Raw genomic sequence first — 21720 nt, 5'->3', positions numbered from 1 at the left:
ACCACTTGGCTAATGTTTGCCGAGCGCTTGACAGTCTTTGCATGTGAAGGGATAAATGAGAATAAAATATATTATTATTGTCATCGTCGCTATGGTTAGTACCATTCTGCTACCAGAGCAGATGGAAAACTTCTCCTCTGTGCATCCCAGCTAAGAAATAATGGGATTTATGTGTTGTGTTTAGATTCTAATGTTATCTAATCCATTTGTCTGCTGAAATCTCAGGGTAAATCAACTGTCTTGTTGATTTTCTTCGTATTTACATCAGTTTAAAAACATTTGCCTATGTTGTTTCTGATAATATAAGCAAAAAAAAAAAAAAAGAATAAGCCTGTGTTTTCCCTACTTACAGTCAGAAATGTCCAGGTCTGTTACTGTGATAAGGTGCTGGGGTTTATGTGCTGATAACCCTGCCTACAGTCAGACTATGGTTCCTCTGTCCTCCTTCAACCCACAGCTGTAACAGATGCTTCATGTTCACAGCAGGGTTTATTCAGGCCATTGCAACACCTTTGATGCGGCGAGTGTTGAGTATAAAATGGCCACATTCATGAGTTGTTGATGTCTGCATTTCAAGAGGAATGGATCTGACACGTCCACTAAACTAGACCCGTGGCAGTTGTAATATAATCTTGCAGGACATCTCTGTTCATTCCCACTGGTTGTCAGTCTAATCTGCATACACTCCATTTTCATGAGCTCCACCCATTCTGGAAAGCACAGCATCTGACTGTCAGCCCCTGGTTCCTGCTCACCCCTTGGCCCAGGAGCACCGGACACTGGTACCTGTGAGAGCCTGTGGAGTGGCCGAGTTGGGTATCGTAGCTGCATCCTGGGGGATTGAACTAATATCTGGCTCCGGTGTGCTTCTCGGCGGAGAGACCGCTAAGGGAGTCATCAGGACACGAGACTTCAGCTGCAAAAAATAACCGGTTGGGTAATGAAAGTATACGCAAGATATTCCAATTTTATCCGGGTATGTCACTCCCTGTGGACTCCCGCTCATTAGCAATCTGCTATTGCATCACTTTCTCCAGGCCGGGAGCATCCATTCTACTCCCGGGAGGATACTGGATTCTGAAGCCTGACTGATTTGCAGCAGACAGCAATGCCTTAAGTTATGGGATGCAAATATTATGCCACCCACGGGTAGTTATTTACACCTGAGCAAATTGGGTCTAACAGTCTAGCAAATCAGTGCAATGGCACTTTATGACTCATTTCATGTGGGTGTAAACAATTCTCCGCAACTCAGAAACATGAGGTCTTTAAATACATCATAATTTAGGGCCAAATTCTGCTCTTGGTTGCAGGGGTGTAAATCTTGTGTAAATCCAGTGGCACCAAGAGGCTACTTTGGGCTGACACCCATGTAAATAAGCTCAGACCATGGTCCATAGTGTGTTGTTAGCAGGCTGTAAATACAAACTGCTGCACTGTTGCACCCAGTAATCTTCATGACCTGCAGCCCAGCTTGGAGAAGTAAAATTTACGGTGCAATATCACTGTGTCTTTATGCTGCCAGTACCTGGTAACATCTCACCTGTCAAGTGTTGATCAGGTCCTCATAATTATAAAGGGCTGACATGATGGATGTGACCTGAAGGCACCACTGTCACTTTTTCTTTGGCAATGAAGGGAAGTGGGGGCAAAGCAGAACATCAAGCACATAGCTGGTGGTTTTATATATTTACATACATTGCACTGAGCTGTTCTTTTGGCAGGTGGCTTTTTTGTTGTTGTTGTTTTTCAGCAGCCAAAGGTAAAAATGCTATAAGTGACAAGTGTAAGAATGAAAAGGATTTTTTTAGCCTTGTTAAATTTTACCGAGTATTACTTCTCTCAGAAATAATGTACAAGGTATACTTTAGGTAGAAATCAAGCCAGATCACTACGTACAAACTAAGCATTGAGCAAGTAATCTTGGAGAGTAGAATTCATTTTGGATAAAGATTCATTTAGTCCATGGCTATGATTACAACTGTCTGAAATAATGGTCACCATTTCAGTGTAATGGTAAAACAGAACGCTGGGGAAGGGAGAGAGAAGGCTGTTGGACCTGGTGCCACCCAAGTGAGTTTTTAATCACTAAATCTTCAGGAGTTTGGATCATTCCTCAGTTACTGGCTTATCCCAGTTCCCTTTCCAGCCCTTGAACCTTGTACACCATCCGAGTGTGCGCTGCCCCACCAACACCACCAGCCCGGTGGAGGTGGAACGGTCCCCAGGAGAACCCCTTCTCTGCCTGTTCCCCAGCTCTTGGAGGCCCAGGCAGGCTTGTGTTCAAGAGCAGATGAACAGAGGGCAAGACCTGTGTAAACTCTCTAGCTTGGAAGCCACTTCTTAGTAGTTTGGTGCTCTAGCAAACAGTTTACTGCAGACTAAATTGCAGCAGTATTTGCTCTGCAGCCTCTGGGTACATATAAATGCCGTTTTGTTAGGGGTAGCAGAGAATGTGCCTTCATTAGATCAAAGTAAAACAATGCCTGATTACAAGAGACAGTACACTAGCAAACATGGCTTAAATACCTCCTGACCACTGAAACTCTGAGTAGTCCCTGAATATCACTAAGTGTAAATCTCGAAGTATTTAATTTAAAAATGTGTTTTCTTGGACTGACTCTCCTCTATCACAAAGCCAACCCAACCAACCAGCTGATTGACTGAGAGCTTGGCAGTAGAGAGCGCATACACATGAAAGTGAAAAGAAATAGTGAAGAAGAGAGAGAGAAAACGAGACAGGGAAAAATCTGCCAGAGCACTTTGGGAAATCCTTGTGGTAAGGCATTCGAATCAGCTTTTCAATATCAAATGTAATAAATTTTCATATGCATAGCACGAGATATAAAAGGCAATGTTTCCTTTAAAACAAGATATACAACCAACCCACTGACTCTTATGAACTTTCTACCATGGAAAAGAGATCAGAGAAAGCTGATCAGGAATTTAGGGTAGGAAATAAGTGTGCCTACTTCACCAAAGTCACAGTGCATTAGATACAGAGAGAGCATGGGCTTTTTTGCCATTGATGCTGGCTGTTGGCTTATCTGAGCACACAATGGCCATGGATAGGGAGGACCCTGTTGAGTCCTGGAGTTTCTGTTATGAGTTGCACACCCCTTTGGAGCAGTCAGGATTAATCTAGCTGGTATTTCTGTCATCTCACATCAAAAAAAAAGAAAGTGAAAGAGGGGGAAGAACATAGTTTTTTGTTTTTTTTTTTTTTTGTCTTCTGAACAAGTTCTCTGCCAGCTTGTATAATAAAACACGTAATAAAAAAACCAAGATGAACCACAATACAAACTTTGGCTGTACTTTTCTTAAGCCAGTTAGATCACAGGTCCTCGTGTTTATGGCTCCTAGTTCTTCACTTGTCCTGACAACATATTTGCTAGAAAATGCTGAGTTTCACCCCATCCTTGCAGACCTGTGTCCTTCCAGCCAGGAGTACAGAGGACTTCCTGGCCATGAAAACTCTTGCTACTGGAGAGACAATCACCTCCAGCCCCTACAGATACGCATGCAAATGTGCACCAAGGTGTGTGGAGCTTCCAAGTGCACGTTTGGGGATCCTTGCCTGTACCTCGCGCTCTCTGTGCATTAAAAGTGACTTCTAAGGCAGAAGGAGAACCTATGCCCTGTAATGGAAAATGTCAGTCCAGGCACCATCCTGTGCCGGGCAACTCTCACTGCCCACCCACCTGCAAGGAGCTTGTGAGGTCCCGGCTGACAACCAACTGTGGGCTGGTGCCACCTCCCCAGATGGGAGCTGCTGCAGTAGCACTGGGGAACAAGCTGCCCTTGGGGTGCTCGGTTGGGGCCAATGCTTTGTTCCCCTCTGGGTCTGATGCGGTGGTCTTTGCTGCAGTGCTGCCCCACAGGCATGTTGCTCCAATGTCTTCTAATACTGCAAATCCCACCACGATGCGAACAAAGCCTTCCCTCCTGCCGGCTTTCTAGGCAGCTCTTCAGGGCTGCCCCTCACTGACAGACAGAGAAATAAAACCGATCCATCTACTAACCTCTCCCCCAGCTGCCAGAATAGACTGTTTGTTGTTTGTTTTTGTTTTTGTTTTTTTTTTCCTAGAGATTTAGACAGTTAGAATATTGTGTTTAGGGAAAATGTAACGTTTTATGGCAAACAGCTTCACATCAGGTACAAAACAGTTTCTGGAAAAAACAGCTGATGAAATTTTATGACCAACGCTGTGAAAAAATAAACAGAGTAGCAAGGAAAAGGACTTTGCCTGGTGGTGAAGCATGATGAAATGTCATTTTAGGAAGGCATAGATATTTACTTCAATATCAATGAAAACAGGCAATGGGTCATCTGGCTATAAAGAGCATGTGATTAAAAATGTCTGTTATTCACATCTTGGTCAAAAAAAATTTAAATCTAGGCTGTAAATTCCTAGTTTGCTAAAAATTCACAAGTATTTTTCCATCTGTTCTGTAATAATTCAGCTATCTGGTTGCTATAAAGAATTTGGTCCTCAGCCATTTGGGCAGGGAGTAATTTTTTAAAATGCATTTAAGTCTCATGGTATCTGAAAGTCATGCAATTAGCGAGCTAATTAAATCAAGCTAGAGTTCCCCATCAAAAATTGTAATCTTTGACTCACGCTAGGGAAGCGTTTTTGACGGAGAGGGGTTCGCTTCAGCTGAGCGCAGAGCATATAAAGGCGCCTCACAGAAAATGTTGCTTCAGTGTACAAATCCTATAGCGCAAATAAACAGTGCCAGATGCCTCAGATGCTGCAGCTCATGAGTGTCAGCTCCAGAAACTTAAGCCATCAGTTATAAAAGGATGTCTTTTTACTCACGGTCACTTGTGGAGAAATAACATCATCCCAGATCCACTGCTGAAGGAGGGACGCTGTCACCTCCTCACAGAAACCCTGGGGATGAGGATGAGGAGGAGTGTGTGGTACCCAGTGCAGGGAAAAGCTTGCCTTTTGAAAAGGAGGGGGCAACAGCAATCAGCTGCTCGGCCACCTAGGTCCAAAGTGCAATGTTACTGCAGCATTTCAGAAAATTTAACTCTCCCTTTTCACTTCTCCCACTTATAAATATGTGGTGATTGGTGAAAGGCTTTTTCACAGGTGGATAGGTGTATTTGGAGTGGAACAAAACATACTCCCCAGCAATTTCTATTTTTTTTTTTTTTTCCAAATTACAAATCAAATGCAAATGCAGGAATAAGAAATGGAGGTCAGCAAGACAAGCAGGGGCAGATGGGCTGGGGTCTACTGAATCTCTGCATAAAGGTCATTGTGATATTTGGCAGATCATCTAATCATCTCAGGGACTCAATTTCACTGAATCTCCACAGCAGTATTATCCCAGACTTGGACAGTTTTGATCTAAAGAGCCTATAAGTGATCCTGTGTTGCTTGTAATAATTTAAATTATTGGTAAGAACAATTATTGGTAATAACAAATAACTCAAGTAAAACAATTCAGATGTTTCTGTCCCAGAGTTTTAACCTAATACTGAAGAGAAAAATAAGATGTATTTACATATTGCACATTTTACAAAACACTGGAGTATTTGCCCCAGTGTTAGCTCAGATATGCAGCTCTATTTCGGACTACTGCTTTAAAATTCTGCAGTAATTCCAAGGGGGATACCTGAGCCTGCTGTCAGGTTGGCTCTGCTTGGCTGCTGCTGTTAGATCATTCATGTTACTGAAGTTAAGGCTTTTCAGAAGAAACGGGAAACTGCAGCTGGAACTGTTTCTCAGGCATGAAAGATATGTTTTCAGTACATGCTGAAACACACTTCAGAATGTGCCTCCATAGCAGAAAGGGGTATGAATGAAGTAGGGAGAGAATGGAGAAATAGAAGAGAAGGCAGAAGATGAGGAGAATTCATTAAGAGTTGAGATACTGATGACTCCTGCATTAAATGTTGTCCAGGGGGCTGCAGAGGAGCAGGGGATTCTGGAAATGGGATGCAGAGGGATGGTGAGGAGGGCTTGCCTGGAAAAGAAGAGGGAAGAAGAAGGTTGGAAGACAGGAGGAAGAGGAAGGTCTGGCAGGTGGTGAAAAGGAGGGAAGGCAACAAGAAGGGTAGCCTGCTGCAGACAAAGCCCAGATCCAAAGAGCTGAGACATGTGGTCCCTGTGCACAGCATCCAGCCCATGGGGCTGGGAAGAGCTGGACAGCACCTGGGGCTGAGCCCTGCTCCGGGGAAGGCTGGGACAGGCCCTGTGCATGCATCGTGCCTGTTACTTACTTTTCTGTTTTAACATCAGGAACTTAAGCAGCATTAATTTCTTAACAGTCAGCAATTTTCCCTTCTTCTGTAACAAACTGCATGTCTGTACCCTTTCCCATTAAAAACAAGGAACAGGCACAGCAAACACATGTGGCACCTCTAGCCGGCTGTGGACAGAGATGGAGAAAATAAGCCAGCAATCTACCAACAATAAGACCCCTCACTACAATGAAGCTTGTTTTCAGTCCCCAGAATAAATTCCCCTCCCCTCAGAATCGTGGTCTCATTTTTGCCTGGTCTGAGGCACAACTATGGCCCTGCTCCTACTGGTGCTGAGCCCACCAGGGCTGACACAGTAGGAGGGCTCCAGCCTACCAGCTGCATGTGAAGGGCTGAAGGTACTCAGGGTTTCTTTCTTTCTTTAGCCTTACCTGCCCATCAAGGTCGCATTGAGAACTGGGCGTGATTTTCCCCCCAGGTGAGCAGAAAAATAATCAAAACTGCCTTTCCCTCAGTAGGGGAAATCTCATTACTTTCTAAAATGTCCTCTTTTTTTTCTTCAGAAATTAGCTGTATTTTCTCCTTTTATTCCCACTCCCCTGTATTCCTTTCATTTTCATTTTGTTTCATTTCTAATAACTGTTAGTGGGAGAGAAGAAAAAAATGACAAATGAGAAACAGACACTTCCCAGAAGGTGTGCAAACATCTCAGAATCACAGAATGTTAGGGATTGGAAGGGAAGTCAAAAGATTATCTAGTCCAATCCCCCTGCCAGAGCAGGAACACCTAGATGAGGTTACACAGGAATGTGTCCAGGTGGGTTTTGAATGTCTCCAGAGAAGGAGACTCCACAACATCCCTGGGCAGCCTGTCACCCTCACTGAGAAGAAGTTTCTTCTCAAATTTAAATTAACATCTTGTGTTCCAGTTTGAACTCATTACCCCTTGTCCTACCATTGGCTGTCACCAAGAAGAGCCTGGCTACATCCTCATGACACTCACCCTTTACATATTTGTAAACATTAATAAGGTCACCCCTCAGTCTCCTGTTCTCCAAACTAAAGAGACCCAGCTCCCCCAGCCTTTCCTTACATGGCAGATGCTCCACTCCTTTAATCATCTTTGTTGCCCTGCGCTGGACTCTCTCCAGCAGTTCCCTGTCCTTCTTGAACTGAGGGGCCCAGAACTGGACACAATATTCCAGGTGTGGTCTCACCAGGGCAGAGTAGAGGGGAAGGAGAACCTCTCTCGACCTACTGACCACCCCCCTTCTAATGCACCCCAGGATGCCATTGGCCTTCTTGGCCACAAGGGAGCATTGCTGGCCCATGGTCACCCTGCTGTCCACCAGGACCCCCAGGTCCCCTTCCCCTGCGCTGCTCTCTAACAGGTCATTCCCCAACCTATACTGGAACCTGGGGTTGTTCATACCCAGACACAAGACTCTACACTTTCCCTTATTATATTTCATTAAATTTTTCCCTGCCCAACTCTCCAGCCTGTCCAGGTCCCGCTGGATGGCAGCACAGCCTTCTGATGTGTCAGCCACTCCTCCCAGCTTGGTGTCATCAACAAACTTGCTGACAGTGCTCTCTATTCCCTCGTCCAAATCATTGATGGATATATTGAATAATACTGGTCCCAGTACTGATGCCTGAGGCACTCCACTAGATACTGGCCTCCAACTGGACTCCGTCCCATTGACCACGACTCTCTGGCTTCTTCCCTTCAGCCAGTTTGCAGTCCGCCTCACTACCCGATCGTCCAGATCACACTTTCTCAGTTTAGCACAACATTGTGGGAAACAGGTTCTTTTCAAACAGCACAAATTCAAATACTGTAGACTTTAAAAAAATAGATCCCCTCTGTTTTGCACCAGTTCAAGTAGAAGGCAAACTGGCTTCTCTTACTTTATTTTACATTGCGCTGCACCACGCTTGCACAATTTTGCCTCCATTCCTGCATTTCACCTGAAATTCTGCAGAAGATGCGTTAAAACCAGCAGGAGGTGCAGGAGTGTGAAAAATCAAGTATCTACCTTGTATCCAGGTTTTCTCCCTCTCTTCTTTGGGATCTTGACAACCGGCAAAGCACCAGCTGGTGCTGAGTAGAGGTTGTGAACGGCCACTTTGATGGGTGCCGGCTGGAGTGGGGGCCGCCCCCTCTTCCTCCCCACCATTCTGGGGGACTGCATCTCCGCGGGGACCAGGCTGGGGGGCAGGTGGCTCATCTTCCTGAGAAGGGAGAGAAAAAAAAGCAGAAAAAAAAGAAAAAAGGTTTTTATTTATTTTTCAATTTAGGTTTTTCATCCAAAGGCAGTTTTCTCATGCTGCCATTTTCCCTGTTACCATTGATCACAAAGCAGCAAGAAATACTCCACAGATGTGCACTCCTGGGGGGGGATTCAGCTGACGGTAGCTGGCTCAGCTTCTCCAAGGTGGGACTAAAGCCTTGTCATGCCCATTTCTCTCCACTGACCATGCAGTACAGGGAGCTGGTTCAGGTGGAGAGGTCTCTATTGCAGATGTCTAATAGGCGAACCCCACAACAGCCACCTTAACCTTGCATCCTGCAGGTAGGTGTGATCAGGGCACCAGCTTGTGCCTGTCAGTCAGGGCCTGTTTTCAGAAGGGGTTTGGAGGAGATGACCTCCTGAGGTCCCTGCCAACCTGATTATTTCCCTGAATTCTGTGGTTCTGCAAATCCTCCCTCACCTCAGAAGTGCTACCAATACCAAAATGGACTTTGCTTCATATGCAGCATGCCTGAGCAGAGAGGCTGAACTGGACCACAAGGCTGCCAGCACCAGGTAGACACCTTAGAGGAGAATCGCCAAACATTTACTCTCTGCAGTTTTATAGCATCTATTACCGTGTATGTTAGTAGTGGGCTTTTGGATGTACTCCCTCAAAAGCTGTTACTATCACCGCAACTACATGCAGCTGATGAAGTTGAGCAGGGGTAATGGAGTGGAATGTGCTCAATTTTCCTCTGTCCAGGTTTTAATAAAGCAAACAAATATGCAGCCATACACATAGTACCAAGGGAATATACAGCATTCTTCACAGCTTCTGGCAAGGGTCATGTGCTAACAAAGGTCAATAAAAAAAAATGTAAAAAAAATAATGAAAATGAAATAAAATAATAAAACAGAACAAAAAAACACCAACACACACAACTGCAAAAATACATTTTCAAATGTTGGTTTGTCCAGGCACTTGCTTTCCTGCACGTGGGCAGAATACTAGTCCCAGTCCTCCCTACATGCATTGCTAGACACAAGGGTCTAAGTAATTCTTATGCTTTTATGATAAGCCTTGTGATGGCTGACGTTTTCAATTTCATGCTCCCTCAGGCCAGTGATAACGGAAGGTTCTCTGCTCTCTGTTTCTACAGAGCAGACTTCCAGCCCTCTCAGCTATAGAGAAAAGCCTAAAGATGTGGTCCAAGAGCATCCTCTAAGCTCAGAAAACCTAGTGCAACTAAAGCTTTATTTATTACTACAAGCAACTGCAATTTTTTATAAAATCTACAAACTGTAAAATCTGTAAATTTCTCACTACACTTCAAATCTCACAATTTCAGAACCCAATGTGACTGGACTGATCAGAGCTGACATTGCTGAGAATGAAATCGGGTTTGCTCACTCACATATTGGGAAGGGTATTCCTTGATAGGAGCCTCTGGTGACAAGTGTCTGCAGCTGGCGGGTTTTCTGCTTCAAAGGCAAATACGTTTTACCTAGTTAAAAGTTTGTAAGCATGACTGACTAACAAGCAACCCACTTCTCTAGTGTTATCTAGTCAGCAGTTTACATGGTCTGCTGTAGGATAAGAAAAATAGAGAGCTCTCAGCCTTATCCTCCAGTAAACGCATTTCTTTTCAATATATTAAAAACTTGTGGTTTTTAGTTTTGTTAGGGTTTGTTTGCTTGTTTGCATTTGGTTTTGTTTGTTTCTTTTTTGTTTGGGGGGGAGTATTTGTTGTTTTTTGTATCTTTTTTTTAACACTAGAGATATCTGCTCAGTTGAGACAGATCCATTACATATGCTAGGACTTATATATTGACTATAAAATCTCCAGTCTTCAGCATCAGCTGCCTAAAACTCTCTTGCAAACACTGAATGTCTCACATCAGAGCATACCTGCAGTGCCTAATTCAACATGTTGTCTTAGGCCGCTGTGGTTACACTCTCCAGGCATGCTCAACCAGCTTGGGAAACAGCAGAAAGGCTGCCATAGTACTCTGATTTTTCCCAAATAAAAGTCTTGTGTGACTGCAGAGAGTGTACTTTCAGGGTTAAGACCATCACACTTGTCACAGCAGGAGTCAAATGGAAAAGCTCTGTCTATCCTCAATATCACCACTTCCCTTCTGTCTTCAGTAGTGCGCATTTTCCTCCCTGTTGTGCTTTCTGGGGGACTCCTTCCGTTTCTCTTCCACCTTCCAGAACAAGATGTCCCCAGGATGTTGTTACAGGCTGGCTGCGGGCAGGGAGTTCAGCGGGAAAGAGAAATGCAAGGATTACACTGGATTTGGCACAAGACCTCACTATTAAAGCCTAGTGCCTCAGGCTTTGCATCATGGCCTGCTTTAAACAAAGTCTGGCAATGTGAACTTTCACAGAGGAGCTTGGCAGAGGCTGAGGAGGACAAGCCCAGCCCAGGTTTGCTCCCTGCCTGAGGAAGAGCAGTGGTTCCCGAGGCGGGGGCCACTGGTGGGCACAAAGCTGTGAGGGAGGAGGTGTGGACCTGCATCAAACACCACACTGTGTTGCCTTTATTGTATTCTCCAAGGTGGGACTCCAGCCTACCAACTGCACATGAAGGGCTGGAGGTACTAAGGGTTTCTTTCTTTCTTTAGCTGTGCCTGCCCATCCAGGTTGCATTGAGAACTGAGCATGATTGATGGTAAAGGTAGGTGGTGGCACCTCAGAAACTCTGAGCGTTAACAGCTCCCAAAGCAAAAGGGCTGCTGACCTGGAGCACTTCTCTGAAATGCTGCTTTCTTTTGCAGCTGGTAAGGTATGAAACACATGGTAGTCAGGAAACACACTAAGTATTAGCTATCACAATTTTTTTGTCCTCTATCTCTGCCTCTGAGACTTGCAACACTGTGCTTTGGCATCAGCCTCTTAAAACTCCTTGTCACATGCGCCCGCACACAAGACCCAACTGGACTGTGTACAAGATAACCTCAGTGTGATGTGTTTGAATTGATACAGCAAAGACCAGAAGTCAACTGCGGTATAAAAGCTGTTGTTATTGCACTTAATTACAAGCCCAGCTGTGACATGATTCACCTTTCTTGTATGCCAAGGGAAATGAAGAGTGCCTTTGGTGGCATTTACTCTGTTATGCTGCTGCAGATCCTGGAAGGCAAGTGTCCACCCCAACAGTGTGGGAAGACAGCAGACAAGCAAAAACTGCCTCTATCTGACAGGGGTGACAGCATGACCTCCTCTTACAGTGAAGCGAAAGCTCTTGGACAGGCTGGAAAAACATGCAGTCAAATTGTGGGTCAGCCAGAGAGGCTGGAGCAACACAAGGGCTTGTCTGACCACCCCCCCCACCACAACAAAGTCAAGGTGTTACCTCAGAAGGTCGTTCCTGGGGCAGCTCTGATTGCTGCCACAGTCTGGGCTTGACCTACAGCTCAGTTGCTGGAAAGCTTGGTGGCTTCAAGGCAAGTTAAGAGAACTTGATGCAATTTAAGGGCAAATTCAAGGAAGCAAATTATAGGCTACTAACAAAGGCACCTCCTCAGCTCAGGAAATCACTGCAGTACAAATAGCCCGGGGCCCCTCTTTTGGGAGAGAAATCAGCATATGTTTGCCCTGCCCTTGTACTTTTCCTAAGGCACTGCTTCGGATGGCTGAGCATGGTGCAACTTCAGTCCGACGTGGGTCTATCAGTTTCCTACTGTTAGCATAAAAATAGCAGCAGGACACTGCTTTACATTTATGGCTTCTCACCACTTAATGCGGGGCCAGACAGAGTAACATTTCCTTACATGTCTCTCAAACGTTGTCATCTGGAAATTTAATTTCCAACCCTGCCTTCCACATTGACCCATCAGATCCCAGAGAGGGGGTAGCAGGGAAACACCTGTCCCCACCACAACACCCAGGTGAGGGCTGCAGAAGGGTGAAGACTTCTCCCTCTGGGCAGCAAAGGTTCTGCTGTGACTTCAGAGGACCCTGAGGAGCACCATGTGCATGGCACTCTGCCCCCATGAAAGGCCAGAGCTGGAAAGAAAATCACACCCTATACCAATCCTGGTGACCTGTAGGATGGTTCTAACAGCCTGTGCTTTGAATTGTGCTTGCCTTGCGTCATGTGTTGGTATATATGCTGCATGATTAGCAACACAACTGACAGTGCTGGCAACTGTAGCTGATAGTGCAGGGGGCTACAGTGCATTTCCACCCAAGCTGAGTATTTTTGATGGACTGCAAAGACTCGTTCTTAGTAAAAATTAATGCCTAGCATAAATGCAGCTTTTAACCTGCGCTCCAGTAACTGCAAGGGATGAAGGCAAAAATATCACATTAAATTTTATATTGGTAATTCCAGAGGATGATCATTTAAACTTGGTTTACACCGGGTTTCATGCAAACCTGTGCCTAGACTGGCACACGGATGACGCATAGGGAAGAAACAAGCTATTCATGCCTTAAGCCAAAGTAAGGTGCAAAAGTGCAGTGGAGCAGAAAACGTGCCTGTTTCACAGCAGCTTAAAAATGCCCTTCACTCCCAGTACAGTCACTGGTCCCAGCTGCAAAAGGACTGTGACACAGGAGTCCCTGTCAGCACTTGCAGCCCTGCCTCCAATTCTTGCTCCTGCAGAGCTTCATGTCTCCTAGATCTACATACTCAACAGCCATATGTGGGAAAGATATGAACTTCTTGTAATCTTGTCTGTCTTTCCTTCAGTTGTTGTTCAGGAAAGCACACTCTGTGGGGGAATACCATGTTATTAAATGGGAGGGAGGGGATACTTTTCAGCCAGTAACAGGACTATTTTCCCCTCCTTCTCTGTGCACAGCAGGGTAGCCCTTTGACTGTGACCACTCGGAGATGACGGCCTGTGGAGCAGGTGAGCAAAATGAAAAGCATTGCCTGATCTGGAAGCAAAGCTTTATACCTGTGTGCTCCTCTTGGGTGGTATTCTGGGACATGAGGCATTACACATCTCTTCGTCATGAATATCAAAGCAACACCACATATTACATAAAAGGTAAGTAAGTGTTTAGTGACCCAGGCAGTAGGAATTTTTGCTAATAAAAACATTGAACCAGTATTCTCTGCATGTGACTGCATGTGATCATGCATTCTCTGGATGCGACAGTCTAATGACATTGTGTGGAGAACACCCATCTCACTATTGCTTGAAGAAAGGTCAGGATAATTTTCAGTCGCAGAATGAAGCTTTTTTTATGGCAATTTGCAAAGCTCTATTCCTTTCTTTCCTATTGCCTTGGGGATTGAAGTGAGAAGAAGCCACTTCTCTGAGGGACTCTCTTACCCGTTTTGACTCCAGGAAGACAATTTCCACATAAAACCTTTGTCCAGCCAACAGGATCTAAGTAGAAAGGCCCATTTTCCTCTATCGATAATTAAAGAAACAAATGACAAGTATCTGTAGTAGCTGTGGGAATCAAGAACTGTGCTTACCCCACCTAATTTCAAACCTCGGTTCATCAGTCATGTCAGTATACATGCTTCTGGTCATCTCAGATGTGATCTCTCTTACACGTTTGTCACATCTGCCAGAATGTCTTGGGCACCTCAGGTCCTTTCAGGTGGCATTAGGTGACTATTTTAGGCAAAAAGATTTAGTTATAGAAAAAAAAATCATTAACAAATAAAGACACCTAAGTGCCTACATTCAGACCGTTACACAGATGGCTCTCCATGTGTGCTTGATGTCTGACCTCCCATGGTGTCAGTGGAGAACTAGTCAATGAGGCTGACAGTGTGCAGTCATTCAGCCACCCAGACACAGATGTACTTTACAGTGGGCTCCATGGCTCTAGGGTCCACCAATCAGGTGCAAGGTGACTATAATGGAGTCTGTCCCTTCCTTGTAGACACCTTTATTTAGGTGTCTTAAACCAAATGGGAGCTGCTATTACAATGAGGTTAATGTTGTTAAATATGATATATACGTGTTTCTTCTGTTTATAAAGTGAGTCCAGGAAAACAAGCTCAGATCTAAATATCTGCAATGGCCAGGTGAATCCCACCCTTGGCCACTTATGCCTATCCACAGTGGCCAGTTATGTCTTATCCTGTGTTCAGCATATTTCTAGTTACCAGTACATTGCACTGCAGAAGAAATCATTGCCTTTTTGGAAGTGGAAACTCAAGCTTCACAGGTTAGAAAGACTTCTCATCACCTGGCCTGTCCCAGACTCCCTGCGAGGTCCTGAGTGAGGAACTTCCTACCCTTTCAGTGTCTCATTTCTCCCACATGTCCCACAGTATCCACTCCAGGAGGCAGGAGGAGAACCAGGCATGTGAAGTGACATGCTCGGGACAAGGCCAGATGATGGCAGGGTCCAGGTTCCTTCTGTTCCTGTCACCGATGTCCCAACCACTGCCACATGATGCTTCTCAAGGAAAAGTGGGCAAAATATTTCAGTACCTCTAACTTGGACAAAAGAATATGTTTCATTTCTTAGTTCCTAGAACAGTTGAATTTTGCCATCTCTCTAGTGTTTTAAACATTCTCACAAGTAGTTCATAAAAGGCTGTAGAAAATACAGACACCTTTTTCTTCTGCTTGGAGCTGCTCCCACAGAGGCTGATCCTTAGGTATTCAAAAGAGGTATTTGTAAGTACTCCCTACACGAAACAGTGCTACAGCAAAGCCTGTAAGCAGATACAAGGAAGAGTGAATGTGTTTTTGTTCTGGGCTGTAAAAACATGGATTTTGAATGAGCTGTAATCTTCTGTTAAGAGCTGGTAGCCATACATCATTTTTCTCCCTGCAGCACAGCGGAAATTCAACTCTCCTTGATAGAACTGAAAGCAGTAGTAACATCCCAAACAGCATACATCAGCATCCATCACTGCACAGACTCTGTCTACCTTGCCTTAGAACCAGAATGTCGGCCAGAGAGGCTATGGGAGATAGAAATGTGAGGGCAAGATGATAAGCAAGTTTTACTTCAATGTCATCATTCTGTGTTTGAGCCACAAAAGAGGTGGCGTGCACTTTTTCAGCCTACTTTCCTGCAGAGTAAGAGTTCATATATTCACAAACTCGTGCTCTCCTTTACTCCCCATATGACTTCTAGACTCATTGCCTTGTTTCAAAAAGACCTGATGGGGGAACAAGAGCAAGGGGTGTGAAGGTTTGCAGGTGTAGTGGAAATGTGTACCAGACAGAGATGTTTGGCCACCTGTCTTATGAGATAGTGAGATTAGAAGATACAATACAAAAGTTCCAAGGCTGGGAAAAGCTCTTATCAGACCTGACACCCTCTCAGATACCCAGAATGAGGCAGTTACAGGGCAAAAAGCTATGAAAAAAAACAAGCATCCTTCTCTCCTCTGCTTAGGAAACTGCCTCCTGGGGCTGTTCTTTTAATTGTTCCATGGTTGTCCTCTGCTTCATGGGGACTGAAGGAGGTGCAGCAGTCAGTTTGGACATGGCTAGCACACTGCTGTTGGCTACCCACATCTCTGGAAACAGCACATTTCTCTTTGCAGCTAGTTTCAGCCCCTCTCACACATCTCCAGCTGCAGAATATGCTGCAGGTTACACTGCAAGAGCAATCTCATGGTGCTTTATTAAATCATTTGCCAAATAATCCAGATCAAACCAAGTTCAAACAAGAAGATACCTTTTTACTCTTGCAAACTTGCCCAAGTGCAGCCGAAACCCAGCAACATTTCTGCCACAGGTGCTCTGCCGGCTGCTCCAGGCTCACGAGCGGCAGAGCCTGTTCAGAAGGGGCCCTGCAGCAGACTTGCTCTTCAGCTGCTGGCAGCATGTCCTGCAGAGCTCTGGTTGGTATTTTCAGTCGCTGCCTTGCAATGGGAAAGGATCAGGCATCACACAAGCAGTGTCTGGTGCTGTACCCTGCCCTCCATTCCCTCTCATTGTCTGAGTTTCTTACTGAAGGGGCAGGGAGCTGGTAGGAAATAGCACAGGATTTTTCAAAATCTGGACAAAAATTGTTGATGCTGTCTCCTACTTTCCTTGTTACTAAAGGTAAAAGGGAGGAAAAATGGTTCCCAGTGTCATCTTACAGCCTGATATATATATATATATTATTTTTTAACTTAAATTCGCAGCAGCAGTGACAGTACTGTCCTTGAGGAGGTGTTCTTTTGAAGGATGGCACCCTGGTGACAGCAGGTGGAGAAGTAGCTGCGTGTCCCCTCTCACTCAGGTTTGCTTAATGAGCCAGAAGAACTTGAAAACTCCAGCAAGAATGGGACCCCCAGGAGCAGCCCAGGGCGGCCTTGCCTCCTGATCTTACCTTTCTTCATTTGGCATGACGTTTTTGTTGCAGACAAGTAGCCTGTGACAGGGAATTGAGGAAATGGAACTTTACAGAGAGTGCATGAGCGTGGGCAGAGCACCAAAGGAAAGATGTGGAAAACGGATGTGATGAGGCCGTGTGAGTGGCTGGGGTTGCTCTGCTGAGGTGGTCAAGACAAATGTGCACAAAAAAACCCATGAAAAAACAAAGGCAGTTCCTTCCTTCTCTTTTATGTGGAGCTAGTAGCATCACTTCTGATATTGCAGAGAAACAAGAAGTAAAACAGCACCTGGATTCAGTCTCCCATCTTGAGGAGCTGCAGGAGAGAGTGGAGTTCCTCTGGCAGGTCTTCACCTCAGACTGTGGTTTACCATTTGCAAGACAAGGTGCCAGCAAAACAGCTTGAGTCCCTTCCCTCACTACCCCGAGGTCTCCTGCCTCAGCATCAGGGTATGCAGAGGTGCCATTTCAGTTTTCTATAAAAAGTGTCTTAAAATCCCCTGTCCTGAAATCCTGAGGATGGTAAAATGTAGCGTGTTGTTGAAGGAGGAGTCCAGGAGCTATGCAAAACTCCCTCAGGGTGGAAAGCTGAGGCTGCAAGCTGAGTGTTCTAAGTTTGGTATTTATTGCAAAAGCAGTTACTTCTGCAGACTTGCAATCTCAGGATTACCATCTGCCTATTGTCCCTCACCTTCCCCACCTCATCTGAAAGTCCTTCTGTCAGTGCTGACAGGCTGCAGGTTTCCGAAAGAGGGAGGTCCTCTCCCCCATTGTGTCTGCAGGCTGTTACACTCCTGCTCAGGAGGGTGATGAGATGCTGCATCCCCCCATCAGCATCCCTCTGGATGTAGGGAGGTGTAATGGAGGGCTGCTACCTTTCCAGGCTGCAGCCAGCTGAAGATATGTCCCATGGGCTCTCCACCTGCTTCCACGCTGCCCTACCTCTGTCCATCTGCAGTCCAGGACCAAGTGACTTTTCCAGTGACTAAGAGGGCTATAATGCAGAACACATGGCTCTTTTCTCCCTGAAATACTAGATGCGATTTCCAACACCAAGATTCTCCAGCCTCAGTTTCCCCAACTCAAACTCCAAACGCTGGAGATGCAAAGATAGCCAGGATGTCTATTATTAATTAATAAGATGACAATGAAACAAATCTTTCTATAAATACATGAATGTTTGTAGCCCTGATAGGGCTTCAGCCCATAAAACAGGCTGTGATTCTGAACCAGCAATTAAATTTAAATTGGTCCTGTTCCATGTATTTCACCAAGCGATTGCTAGTTGAGACGCCCTTGTTTCTGATCACACACTTGGCCAGTGTAATTTACAGGTTGCTTTCCAGAAGTCCCCTCTTGCCATTAGCTTTGTTACCAGGGAACTTGTGCGGTTAACAAGCTAACGCTCCTTGAACTACAGGCACACAAAGCAATGTCTTATTTATCTACAGCCTTCAGACAAGCAAAGAAAGCACCAACTTCTCTTTTGAATGCTGTTACTTTCTTTCTCATCTTCTGTGTCTCAGGGAGAAGCCAGATGCTTTCATCACCGATAAGCCACGGATCCTTTCTGCTGTTAAATTTTCAGGGGCAAAGATTTGGAACAAATGAATGTGAAATGAGCAACATTTATATTATGGCCATTTCACTTCTCCAGCTGAGTATGTAATCGGCTGATACTCATATTTTTTCCCCCTCACTTGTCTGGCAGTACTCCGTCCTCTTCTTTTATAACTGCTTGCCTTTTTCCTTCCCCTTCTCCATTTTTCTATAGTTTTTACATTTATAGGATACCCTCAACCAGTGCCTGCCATAAATGGATAAGCCTTACAAAGCTGCTGCCTTGTTTCAAAGAAGGATCCAAATATCTGGGTAGTTTCCCTGAACTGGTTCCACTGCTTCCAGTGTTTTCTTGAACCAGAAAAACAGAAAAAAAGAAAAAAGACATTTATATGTAGTGGGAAGAAGGAGAGAAGGAGCAGATACCTAACTCAGAGAAGGTCAATGTATTGAAGTCAGATGGTGGGAGATGGGTAGGGAGAAGGTGCAATGACACCACACTTCTTATTTTTCTAGATCCTATGTGCCCTCTCACCACAGAGAATCCCCCTGGGGTGCATTTGGGACAGGAAAAATTGAGGAGGGGTTTTGTACACATTTCTGTGGAGGTGATGGAGGACAGCAGAGAGAAGTAGGCAGTATGAAAGTCTCACCAATGCGATACAGACAAGCAAATGTGCGAGGATTTGGGATGCTTATCCCACTTGCCTAGTGCACACTGCAATGTGAGCTGGCTGGGAATTTTTGGAAAAAAAAAAAGTGTATAAAATTCTCATTTTTTGGTGACCATTTTGCAGTAAAGAGCAAGGTGCAACAAAACTTTTGTTGGAGAGCAGGAAAAGAGGCTGTGTCAGGGTGGAAGAGCTGGAAAACAGTAGAAGAGGCAGACTCACCCCTGCCTGGGGTGCTCTGTTGTGACGAGATGGCCCCTTGATGACAGGCTGTTATCCAACGTGAGGTCCAAGCGTCTCATCATCTGCTGTCACAGCTCTCCCATATTGTGTGTGTTCATCACAGGGCAATTCCATCTCGACCTCATGTGCTGGATATGAGGGCACTGGCTCAGGGACTTTTCCCCATGCGCCTTGAAATCACTGTGATTTAAACCCAGGGCAGGATGAGAAAGAACTTTCCACCCCCATAACACTGGCAGGACAGCAATCTGCTTCCCGCCAACCCTGCCTATGATACCCCAACCCCAGCCTTTCTCCAATGCCTGCCATGCCAGGGCCAACCTGGCCTGCACGACTTGGGCTGATCCCTGAAACCATCTGGAATTAGCAGAAAGAGTGACTAGCACAAAAAATTGAGTCAAGTTAAAAAATTCCCTGTCTTCCTCAGATCCAATGGACCTCCAGTGGTTCAATAAGAAAATCGAGCTGCCTTTATAGCAGAAAGGGAAAATCGTCATGATGAGCAGCTTGAGGTGGTCTGGATGTTTTCTGCTGGCATTTATTGCCTTCTTTGCTACTCTAGGCGTTTCATTATGGCTTTACATACTATCACCCTCAGTTACTTTGCCAAGTGAATACTTTTTTAACACAGAGACAACCCCTGTTCTGGGTACAACTGCCATAATTTCCCCACCTTTCTTGAGCCCACAATATGGAATAAAACTTCTGTGTTTCCTTCCTTGCCAAATGATGTCTGCTGTGTTAAAACGCTGGGGCTAATATGCCAATTTCGAAAAAGAGGTGGGACACTCCCCTTCCCCATTAAAATGTGCGCTCCAGGCAGTCTGAGCACTGAAGAAGCAGTCCACTACTTCTCCTCTTGCACTTAAATGAAATCCCAGCAGTGTGTTGGGGAACCCTGGGGTGCTCAGCAGCCGTGGTCTGGTCCTCCTGCTCCTGCACCACCCCATACTCTGCCTCCCTTTCTGTCACCATTAATATCCAGCCCCTGACTCCAGGATGATTTCTCTCCAACACCAATACGCTTGACTGGATTGTGCATACCAGTTGATAAGCCTACCACAGATATCTGTTCCAGGAAGTAGATTAACCCTCTAAATCTGAAGAAGTGATTTTGCAAAAGTCAGTAGGGAAATATCTTTTCTTAGGCAGAGGGCAGGAGCTTCACACTTCTCTCACATAAAGTTATCCTTATTCCTTAGGGACCTGCTACACTTTGATATTACATTTTGAGGAAAAAAAAAAACAAAAAAAAAAACAAAAAAAAAACCAACTTATAAAAGATTCATCCTTTTCTGGAATAAACTGGAGTAGCTCTTATGTTTCTGTCTTTAGAGACTTCAGGGGCCACAGCTTCTGAAGATGCTCAAAGTTTTCTCTTCCACAGACAGGAGATACGCTTATATTCAAACTACATTTTAAGACTGTAATTAGACAGCATAAATAAAAGGATATCAATTTAATCATTAAGTTCAGGAACAAGAAAAGCATGCGCATGACTTGCTATAGTCTGCCATGTTACCCAGGGCTGCTTGGAAATGAGACAGTCACCCCACTGCCACTGCTTCCCACTGTAGAAGAAGAACTGTGGTACCTGAGTGACCATGGGGCAGGCTGGCAGAGGTTGGTGGCTGTTCCAGGCCACCCGCTGTGATTTCCCCCTGGTTGACCCCGCTTTGGGAAGATGACCTCTGGCTGCTCACAGGCTCACTGTCTGCATGGACACCGAGTCTGTCTTTGGGGACAGCTGCAGGTGGTTCTCAAGACGCAGAGCAGACACATCTGGAATGAAAATGTGCTGGAAAACTGCAAAATATCCTGGACTTGTGACTAAACTGTGGGAACACCATGAGGCCAGTTAGCAATTTTTGACTCACTGTGACTAGGGAGCAAAGCTTTGCAAACTGGGGCTGGTTACTAAAGCATGCAGCGCCCAAGAGTAAAGTTTGTTCCCATTTATCTGTAATTAATTTTATAAATAAACCTATAACCTTCATTTTTCAGAGCTGTTTTGATTGATTTCCCTCTCCAACAAACCACCATTTCCTGTTTTCTAGGTGATTTTTACATTGTGTTTGGCAACAACCCTGTTTTCATCCCCTAGAAACTCAACACTCAGAACAAAACCACTCCAGCTGGCTTGTGTGTCATCGCCTGCATACCTTGGGCAATAGATTTTGCAAAATTGTACTGATTAAATGTCTGCTTTTGCTGCTCTTCAAAAAAACGCATCCCAGATGAAAGGTCCCACGGAATGAATTTTCAGTCAGTTTGTGCTTGCAGCTGCTGGTCAGGAGAAGACACATTTCCAAACCAGCTCCGAGGACAACTAATGGAAAGCTTTTAGGCACGTTACAGGAACTAGTCACAAAGCTAATCACTAGTCACTCCATCTAATTCTGACACTAACTGGTGAGAGCAACACTGAGCACCAGCAGAAGGCATATACGCTCTTGCAGTCCAGTATAAGCCTCCAAAACAGCACTCTGTGGGACCACAGAGGAGCTAATTTTGTGTACTTACCCC

At 45.1% G+C, this 21720-nt stretch overlaps 1 protein-coding gene across 2 annotated transcripts in view; it reads right to left on the bottom strand.

The window, feature by feature from the left end:
* The window catches only part of SCML4 (Scm polycomb group protein like 4), an 82819-nt gene that overhangs the window by 49035 nt on the left and 12064 nt on the right, over nt 1-21720 (bottom strand). The window contains exons 3-4 of one of the 2 annotated variants that reach the window (XM_065835802.2): nt 8260-8455; nt 787-916 (exon numbers count right to left, since the gene is read on the bottom strand). In XM_065835802.2, the coding sequence (XP_065691874.2) occupies nt 787-916; nt 8260-8451 (322 nt within the window). In that variant the 5' untranslated portion in view covers nt 8452-8455. Of the gene's footprint in view, nt 1-786; nt 917-4823; nt 4906-8259; nt 8456-21720 lie in introns of those variants that run through there. The other variant, XM_071806665.1, reaches the window with a different exon arrangement.

The sequence above is a fragment of the Patagioenas fasciata genome, chromosome 3, assembly GCF_037038585.1.
Source record: "Patagioenas fasciata isolate bPatFas1 chromosome 3, bPatFas1.hap1, whole genome shotgun sequence".
NCBI lineage: Eukaryota > Metazoa > Chordata > Aves > Columbiformes > Columbidae > Patagioenas > Patagioenas fasciata.
This window is presented reverse-complemented; position numbering and strand designations above follow the sequence as displayed.